The 9047-nt window shown below is 42.0% G+C and overlaps 2 protein-coding genes across 5 annotated transcripts; both read left to right on the top strand.

Moving 5' to 3' along the window:
• The first annotated feature begins 116 nt into the window (after nt 1-116).
• senp2 (SUMO specific peptidase 2) lies at nt 117-5146 on the top strand. Of its 3 annotated transcripts, none has more exons than XM_011618825.2 (17): nt 117-453; nt 736-794; nt 865-962; nt 1047-1113; nt 1207-1282; nt 1381-1549; nt 1701-1747; nt 1834-1916; nt 2088-2136; nt 2208-2280; nt 2497-2607; nt 2693-2824; nt 3091-3312; nt 3466-3545; nt 3740-3824; nt 3905-4000; nt 4079-5146. In XM_011618825.2, the coding sequence occupies exons 1-17, from the start codon at nt 272-274 to the stop codon at nt 4139-4141; spliced, it is 1692 nt and encodes a 563-aa protein (XP_011617127.2). In that variant the 5' UTR covers nt 117-271; the 3' UTR covers nt 4142-5146. The 3 variants fall into 3 exon arrangements, with proteins under 3 accessions (XP_011617127.2, XP_011617122.2, XP_011617118.2); XM_011618820.2 differs by having other exon boundaries at nt 2464-2607; XM_011618816.2 differs by having other exon boundaries at nt 118-453; nt 2461-2607.
• Nucleotides 5147-5455: 309 nt separating this feature from the next.
• Nucleotides 5456-8874, top strand: tra2b (transformer 2 beta homolog). 2 transcript variants are annotated; one of them, XM_011618837.2, is made up of 8 exons: nt 5456-5647; nt 6761-6894; nt 6995-7130; nt 7489-7677; nt 7863-7978; nt 8074-8199; nt 8282-8352; nt 8434-8874. In XM_011618837.2, exons 1-8 carry the CDS (start codon nt 5615-5617, stop codon nt 8442-8444), a joined length of 816 nt encoding a protein of 271 aa, XP_011617139.1. In that variant the 5' UTR covers nt 5456-5614; the 3' UTR covers nt 8445-8874. The 2 variants fall into 2 exon arrangements, with proteins under 2 accessions (XP_011617139.1, XP_003962810.1); XM_003962761.3 differs by having other exon boundaries at nt 5458-5647; nt 6977-7130.
• Nucleotides 8875-9047: the final 173 nt, after the last annotated feature.

Raw genomic sequence — 9047 nt, 5'->3', positions numbered from 1 at the left:
AGACAGGCCAATTATAGTAAAGCAATGGGTTTCTATTGTTCGCCATGACTCCGCCCAGTTAAGATTTTCTGATTAATAAAACGTTCGCTTTCTGTGGCACATGAACGACCAGCAACGCCGCTCGCCCCTCCCATTAGAGGCCGTCCTACTGAGGATATCAGAGGCTGTGTGTATGTCGTAGCTTGTCCTGTTATAGTGTATCGTTGGCGTAAAAACCTATATAGACCTGGCCCGCACACAACCATCTACAATTTTTGCGTATTTGTCTGGGATGTATGGATGGATAGTTGACGGAATTTTCTCGCTTTTTGAGCCCGTTACGACGGGTAAGAAACCCACTGAGTGGTCCGGGAAAGGCAACGTTAGCGAGGAGGCATCAACGCGCCCTGGCGTTAAAGTCCGATCGCTGCAACAGGAGAACCACGCTAGACCAGCCAAACGACACTACCAGAGGTCCGTTCTCTCAATTATCGTTAAATATATATGCAGTCGTTGTGGGTCTGATTTGTACTTAACAGTCACCGTTAGCACGCTGACATGTCCATGTCTGCTAAGGCCAATTAGCTGTAGCCTAGCCACACAGACAGCTAGCATAACAAAAAAAAGTTGCTGTTTATTACTCGCTGAAATGAGCAAAAGAAACACACGAGGATTGACAAGACACGTTACACGCGAATAATTATGACTTGATGCAATAATCACTAATTAAAATTTCCTTCTGTGGTTTCCTGTCAGTGTCCATGTCGGAGATGGTGCATGTAACACAGAAGTAGAGGTGAAAAGACGGAGACGAGGTAAGTTCATTTCACAAGGGTTCAATGTTACATCCAGTAGTCAATGGCTAATAGTGGTTTCTGGCGCCAGATGTAGTTATTAGCTTTGTGAAGAAGGCGGTGGTCGGTGTTGCTGGTCTACTCGGGCTGAAGAATCCGAACACCCCCAGACCTTCTGAAGAGGCACAGGTATGTTTGCTGACTCCCCTCTTCCTCTAAAAGTGGATCCAGAATTCATGCAGGGCAACACCTGACTCTGTATCTTCTGTCCAGCCCATAACTCTAATAGGAATAGATGAGCTTCAGACCTCATGGTTGGCCAGTGCTGAGTGGAGAATGAGTAAGTTTAGTTGTCAGGGGGAGGTTTGACCATTACCTGTTCATTGTCCTCAGCTGATCGTGATTGATTGAGTTTCTTTTTTTCTGCTTTCAGATAAACAAGCAGCTGGAAATGAGAGGGGTAAGACTCTCTTCCAGAGTTATTCACCTACTTTAATGAGAAAATACAGGTGAGTCTCCCGTTGCCAAGTTACCCAGCACTTGATTTCGTATGAATTTTCCAGCCAACTTATCCCATTAATGTGTAATGCTCTTGTGTCACCAACAGGGCCGGGCAGTCAGCTGGATACTCTGACCGGGGAAAGGACTGGGAGAAGAGAGGTTCTGTTCAGCTTCTGCCCTCTAGACCTGCTCTGCAGCTGGGGGCTTCTACTGAGCCCACCTGCAATGGCATCGGACGCAATCGCAACTATAAACCCAGTCTTACTGTGGAAGAGGTATTCACTGTTAGATGTGTGTATATCTATGTTATTTTTTTAATTTTAACTTATGAGCTCATATATGTAACTGGGTATTTTTTATAAACAGTGCATTACATCAACCATATATCCCTCAGTTGACTCGTGCGTGTTTGGATTGCTCTTTCAGACTATTAAACAGAATAATAAGGAGCACTACAGGCGGTTTTTGGAATTGTTGAGTATAAATCCAATTACCTTTTATTAAATACTGTCAAATAATAAGTCCAGCATGGTCAACTTTTCTTTCCTTTTGAACTCAGTGAGTTGCTGTCTCAGTCGGGACCAAGAACTGCTGCTTTAAGAAATCCTTTTGATTCGGTGCCTATGAAGATGGGAGTCACAGGTAACGTCCTCTTAGTAATGTGGGGTTTTTTGGGTTTTTTTGCAGAACCCTTTACGGATTTCTCGCATTGTGTTGATAAATTGCTTAGTTGAAATTTAATTTAGTCAGTAATTAAAAGTACACATTTTGAATGGCTGACTAATGATGCTTTTCCTTTCTTCCTCCTCACAGCTGCTTCCTGTATGTTCCCATGCAGAAATGCACAAGCAAGCAAGGAAAGGTTGGTGCATTACATTTGGGGCTCTGGGTAATCCTGACTGCTTTACCCGAGTGTCTGCATTTCATCTCCAGATGGGATAGTTTGCCCCTAAGTAAGACCTTTAGTGGAGCCTTTGGGGATGCGCAGTCAGACAGTTTTCACAAGGTAATTGGTGTTATTAATATTGCTTCTGTACTCATCTACTTATCAGCGGTCAATCAATGCTATATCATCATTTACACTGAATCACTCTGCTTTAAACCGACGCATCAAAGCAAAGATTGAGAAATAGATGCCAAAGCGATCAAAGGATACCATACTGAAATGGAGTCTTTTGTGGTATAGCAGAAACAGACAACTGAAATGGACCTTTCTACCGAGGTTGCCATTCGTCTCAGTCTGGTGGACAGAGAAGCCTCGCCTGTTAGTCCTCCTGGCGCTCTGTCGGCGCCCTCAAGACACAGTGAGGAAGACATACCTCGACTCACCAAGGTGAGCACACCTCTGTAAGGTGTTGTTGCTGTCTTGAACAAGCGTGGGTACAATTTCTTAACCCCTGTGTGAATTAATTCTCAAGGAAATGGCAACAGCCGTGAGTCGTGCGCTGGCTCAGAGTGATCCCAACCTTGTTCTGAGTGCCGCTTTCAAACTGCGGATCACACAGAGAGATCTGGCCACCTTGCAGGAAGGTGGCTGGCTCAACGATGAGGTACGGACTCGCCTTGAAGGTGGTTGGAGCCGTTTAGTAAAGAGTGCACCATAACATTTTATGACAAATGTCACATATGTCTTGTTTTGTGTGTCTTTCTGAGTGTGGAAGAGCCGCAAAAGATTCCATGTTTCCAGAGTTAAAGTCTAATCATTAAATGAGATTCTGAGTTGTCCGTAAATGTGCTTTGTTGGGTGACTGGGAAGGGGTTGGTACTTTTCTAGCGTTTAGTTTCGCGTGTCATGTTTCTCTTTGGTGCATCAAAGGTGATCAACTTCTACCTGTCCTTGATAATGGAACGAAGCACCGATCAAGCAGCAGAATTGAAGGTGTATTCCTTCAGCACCTTCTTCTTCCCCAAGCTGCGGGGCGGAGGAGGCGGTCTGGGGGGACACGCTCAAGTGAAGCGCTGGACCAAAGCTGTCGACCTTTTCTCATATGACCTCGTCCTCGTCCCTCTGCACCTGGACGTCCACTGGGCTTTGGCTGTGAGTCACACTTATGATGGCTATTTTTTGCCAGGTTTTACCCCTTTTTTTGGGTGATCATTGTAAGTAATTGTTTGTTTGTTTTTCAAAGTGCTGCTTATTTTTCTGTTAATTACATCGCTTTCATTCAACATGGCTTTGCTGTTGTTCCAGGTGATCGATTTAAAGTCGAAGACGGTGGTGTCGTACGACTCCATGGGCCACAGACATGATGACATCTGTAAACTTTTATTGTGAGTTAACATTGTGCATATATACCTCTCCTCTTTAAAAGAAAATCCCATTTTGGCAATGTGTAGGATTCACACACGGTCTGGTATGTTCTCTGCCCACTTTTGGGGAAAATACTAAAGAGATTTTACAAAAGCTAACACATGTTGATGTTTTGCTGTGAAATATACTTTAACAGCATGTATGTATTTTCCAGACTTTATCTGAAGGATGAACACAAAGCAAAGAAGGGCAAAGAGCTCGACGAGACCAAATGGACAGTTGGAAATTTGAGAGCCACTGTAAACAAAACTGACTTACACAACTGATAACTCAACTTTTATTTTCGCAGATTAAATTCAGTCTGTTCTTCTCTTTTTAGGAGGCTCCTCAGCAGAAGAATGGTAGTGACTGTGGTGTTTTTGCCTGTAAATATGCTGACTACATTGCAAAAGAAAGACCTCTCACATTTAAACAGGTATCTATGCTGTATATAAAACCTGAATTATACTGCATAAAAACTAAAAGCAAACCTCCCTCCCTTTCTTTTTCACAGTGCCACATGCCTCTCTTCAGGAAGTTAATGATCTGGGAAATTCTCAATCAGAAGCTGTTATAGCAGAGAGCAACTGTCTTAATCCATGTTGGAGAAAGACAGATGCACGGGCCGAGGAAGGCTTCACCCATCAGAGCAGCTCTGGAGTCGAGAAAGCAGAAATTAGTCTTAAAAGTTCACTTGAGAGTGATTACCCTCCGTTCCCCAGCAGGGACATATTTAATTCTCTGAGTTGTAATTGGAGATATATTGCGTGGATGGCCTACGCAGACTGGCACTACTGACTGACCTTTTTTTTGAAGATTTATTTGTGTTTTGCTTGAATTTTGTCCCCCAAGTGCCTTCAGTCCTTTGATCAAGTCAGCCTTGGGCAGTTTTTGGTTACATTCAAGGTTTAATAATAAAAGTGTTGCCGCTCTGTATTATTTGTAAGATAAGATTTTGAGTTACTATACTGTTTCTGTCATGTTAACACTGCCTATAAAAAGCATTTCCCCATTTTCTTTTTTTTCATTCTGACTTATTACTGAAGAGTATTGACTTGATGAAAAGTTATTTTGCAGACTGAATCAGATTGTCTGAATGTCGTTGCAGTGTAGGTTTTTTCCTTCTTATTGGCAACAGCAGCAGTTTTTCTATGCAGAGTCTCCGAGATCCAAAAACTAACGAACAGCTATAAAATCCAAAGGGATTAATATTTTTTATAGGCACTGTAAGGGTGGGTCAACAATTCTTATCCAGCATCTTTCATAGCATCTTTCCCAAGTCAAATGGTTGTGTGTTTTTACTGAAATGCTGATATTTATTATTTACTGGACATGAAAGTGCAAAATGAATGTATACCTTTTTCCTCAAAACACATTGACCCACTAGTTACTTTGTGTAATTCAAAGTAATGTTAGATCTGTGAAGCTTAAGTGTACTGCAAGAAACTTTTTTTCGGCTACTACATTGACTCACAGTATGTTACTATGCTGTACAGTGCACGTGTGCATGTTAAGTTTGAGCTTCCAAAGATTTGTTTTTCATCCGTATAAAAGTACTTTATCTTTTTATGATGACGACAAAGGTACGCTCTCCCTGGTTGTTTTTCGTTATTTTAGTAATCCTACACCTTTCATTGTAAAAGAGGATCATTCCAAGACAACATTGTATGAAAATTGCTTGTGATAAATCTTTATTGTCCGTAATGCGAGCAACTGCAAACAAAGAAATACGCTTCAGTGCTCACCATGAAATAGTCTTTATTATGTTACGTAACGTAAGCATTAATAGGATTCTGTTATTAATACAAGTGAGAGCAGCAGGATTTGTCATAAAATTAAAACAAAACATTAAAGGCCACCTATATAGGGAAAAAACAAATCGGAAGTGACGATCCACCTCGCGGACGTGACGTCCTTGAGTCTATGCGCAAGGCCCGTTTGGTTTAGTATTCAACTGCTCTGTCGGTCGCTGTTGCCATAACCGAAGTAAACCGGTCGCCAGAGGCGCCTTACCGTCCAATCTGTTCTTGTCATATTTGTACTTACAAAAATGAGTGACAACGAGAAAGATTTCAGGGAGGAGGTGAGTTCTAACTGATAATCTTCGGTCGGGTAAGCGGTGAGCTAATGAGTTAGCTTATGATAGCAGTTCCCCGCGCTTGCTTAACGGATAAAGTCAGCCAATTTTAACAACTGAACACGCGTCTAAATTTAATCTGCAATGCATACTTGTAATTTTAAAGGATTGTTATTAGTGCCTATGACGAATATTAAGTTTTACGACGGTACATTTAGATAAGAGGTATTCTATCGTTAGCTTGTACGCGGCCTGCAAAGTATCGGACATGTGGTCGCGGCCTTGCAGCCACACCGTTATGTTCGGTTCGTTTAGTCGGTGTGTCGCACTTTAATGTACATTGTTTAGACAGATTTAAACTTGTTTTATGGATTGATGTAAAATCGCGGTTTTCAGAAAAAGGATCCAATTAAGGTATATCAGTAATATACTCATTTAACCTGTAACGTATTGCTGGTTTTGCTGTGCATCTGTGTATCATATGGGTCTTCAGAAACCATTTTGCCTTATCACCCTTGTTTGTTCTTTGTTAAGGTTGAGTTTGGAAGAAAGAAAAGGGCGGAAGACGTTTCAGATCTGACGTTGTTTATGTATGAAGCTGGTGGTGTTGATGCATGCTAATATTTGGGAGGCTGAAACGAAGCGATCAAGATCTGTCCCAGCTACTAGTGTTGTAATGGCAGATGATAAATGGGGGAAGAGGAGGAAAAAAGAAGTCATAATGTCAAACAGAAGAAAGAAGAAATGAATGGTTGTTTTGAAGTTAAAGAAGTTGTGAAGTTAAGATCAGAAGTTTACCTGGGTATGAGTAACCAGCCTGCTATGTTTATTACTCCATTTCATCTTATTTCTTTCTCTTAAGCATGCACGATTTTCCCCACCCACTCAATCAGAATGAGCCCATCTCTTTTATTCAATCCCAATTGCAGCTAAATTAATTTCTGCTCCTGATGTTTTTGACCATGTGTAATCAGACTACATCATTATCAAACTTTTACATTTAACAACCTATTGAATATTTTATAGGCACATAAAGAGACACACAGCCACCTTCTGGTTCTGTATTGTTTTGTCACTGTTTTACCTTTATAGTCCATCTTACTTTATTGATTTGTCCAGAATTCACAGCCTGCCTCAAGGAGTGCATCACCTCGAGGCTCTGTGAGAACCACCAGTCGATCACCTGCTCGTTCCAAAGATGGCTCTCATCCTTCTCGTTCCCGATCTCGTTCTCAATCAAGATCAAAGTCCAGGTGAGATGGGCTTTTGTTCAAGTGTGCATATGAGCACAGTTGCAAAACCAGGGCTAATAACCATGACCATGTCTGTTCCAAGGTCTCGTTCCCGTCGCAGTTCCCGCAGACACCACTCGCGCTCTCGTTCTCGCTCTTACCGACGCCGATCCAGGAGCCGCTCTCGCAGCTGGCGCAGGCGGAGGAGCCACAGCCGCTCCCCCATGTCGAATCGCCGCAGGCACATTGGCAACAGGGTATTTACCAATAGGAAAAAATATCCCAAGACATTCACTTTCAGTTAAAACACCTTCTATTGCAATTGCTTGGTCATATAAACCTTTAAAAAATCGTGCCTGTTCCAGCCACACTGTACTTGTTTGGGTGAACACTGCATTGATTCGCTTGCCCATTGGTATTGTTGGCAACAAGTTAGAGACAAAATCAAGTTCAGGGCCTTTTAATAGACACGTGTAGGACGTCAAAGATTTCAGTGACAATGAACACAATTCCCAGATCAGTCCCGACATTCCTAAGGTGGTACCATACCCTCATTAGTTAAAATGAGTGTTCAAGCCACTTGTCTACATTATATTTGTGTTGTTTTATTTGCAGGCCAACCCAGATCCTAACAACTGCCTGGGTGTGTTTGGACTCAGCCTGTACACGACTGAGAGAGACCTGAGGGAGGTTTTCTCTAAATATGGCCCTTTGGCTGATGTCAATATCGTGTACGACCAGCAGTCACGGCGCTCAAGAGGCTTCGCCTTTGTTTACTTTGAAACCTCTGAAGACTCAAAGGAGGTAAGGAAAACTGTAATAATGGAGGAAGTAAGTCATTTATTACAAATGTGTGGTTCGCTCCCTAATGCATCGCCTTCATTTACAAAAGGTTGATAAATTCTATGATATAGATTTGATAACTTGCATATATTAATTTTTATTGATTCATTTAAGTTCAGTTAAGATGCGTACTGTTTCACCTTTAGGCCAAGGAGCATGCAAATGGGATGGAGCTCGACGGGCGTAGGATCCGGGTAGATTTCTCCATTACAAAACGGGCCCATACCCCCACGCCTGGAATCTACATGGGTCGTCCTACATAGTGAGTGTTTTTTACCACGCTGGGGTCCTTTAGCTGAACTTTTCTAGGAGCTAAGAAATGTTTCGTACAAAGATAACGTTCTTTGTTTTCTTCAGCGGATCATCCCGGCAGTCCTCAAGAGACTACTACAAGGGATACGATCGGGGTTACGACCGCGGTTATGACAGAGGCTACGACAGAGACTATGAACGTTATGAGGAACGAGATTACCGATCATACAGGTGGGCATTCGTTTACCGCTATGCTGTCTGGATAAGAGGTTCTCCAAACATAACATCTTCCAAACATTCTTTCCCCCTACAGACGCCGTTCACCATCTCCCTATTACAGCAGGGGTTACCGCTCACGATCCCGCTCCCGGTCTTACTCACCTCGTATGTTATAGCCATGCGGAGCTCTTAATTGGGTTTAATTGATGCGGTTGTCATCAGTCTGACCATGTCTGTCTTTCACAGGTCACTATTGAGTCAACAGGAGCTGATGACAAACTGCGTTTATTACCAGGATGACTCTGTTTTTGTTTTTTATTGTATGATGAGTTAATGTACAAAGGCAGATAATGCTTCCTTAAGACACCCGGGCTGTTTTGCATCATTGTTTGTGCAACTGGGCTTTTTATCTCAAGTCATTTCCCCCATATTCAAAATTTAGGAATCTTTTTATTTCCAATGTGGTCCATTATCAAAATATAGCTGAAATTCTGCATAGTTGACAAATTTGGCAAATGCATCTCTTTATATCCGTGTGGCGCCCCTAGAAGCATGTAGAGTTTCTCAGAACTGGGCTGCAGCCATATTCAGTGTAATCTAGGATGCTGTAACCGCTTCTTTGGCATAATGACGGGTTGGAATAAAGCATTTTAATTTTTCGCATGAGATTTAAAAATAAAAAAAAAATAAAAAAAATAGGTGTTGTAATAAAAGAGTCACCCCTGGTTAGAACTGAAAAGATTGATTGGTTCTGACAAAGATGTCTTGCAGTTGTATTACACTTTCTAGTTTGATTTGTGTCTCGGATCATCAAGAGTAGGTTTTTATGGTTTAAATGCCATCTTTTGTTCTGGTGGAAA

Source organism: Takifugu rubripes, chromosome 2, assembly GCF_901000725.2.
Source record: "Takifugu rubripes chromosome 2, fTakRub1.2, whole genome shotgun sequence".
In the NCBI taxonomy this organism is placed as follows: Eukaryota; Metazoa; Chordata; class Actinopteri; order Tetraodontiformes; family Tetraodontidae; genus Takifugu; species Takifugu rubripes.
Note: the sequence above shows the minus strand (reverse complement) of the source record. Positions and strands in the feature narration are given on the sequence as shown.

Excerpts from the sequence above, each read along its gene's own strand:
- senp2 (XM_011618816.2), top strand. The coding sequence starts at position 272 with ATGTATGGATGGATAGTTGACGGAATTTTCTCGCTTTTTGAGCCCGTT. Across the intron at positions 963-1,046 it reads GACCTTCTGAAGAGGCACAG|CCCATAACTCTAATAGGAAT; the intron begins GTATGTTTGCTG and ends TCTTCTGTCCAG. Across the intron at positions 3,546-3,739 it reads GACATCTGTAAACTTTTATT|ACTTTATCTGAAGGATGAAC; the intron begins GTGAGTTAACAT and ends TGTATTTTCCAG.
- tra2b (XM_003962761.3), top strand. The coding sequence starts at position 5,615 with ATGAGTGACAACGAGAAAGATTTCAGGGAGGAG. Across the intron at positions 6,895-6,976 it reads CAATCAAGATCAAAGTCCAG|GTCTCGTTCCCGTCGCAGTT; the intron begins GTGAGATGGGCT and ends GTCTGTTCCAAG. Across the intron at positions 8,200-8,281 it reads CGAGATTACCGATCATACAG|ACGCCGTTCACCATCTCCCT; the intron begins GTGGGCATTCGT and ends TTCCCCCTACAG.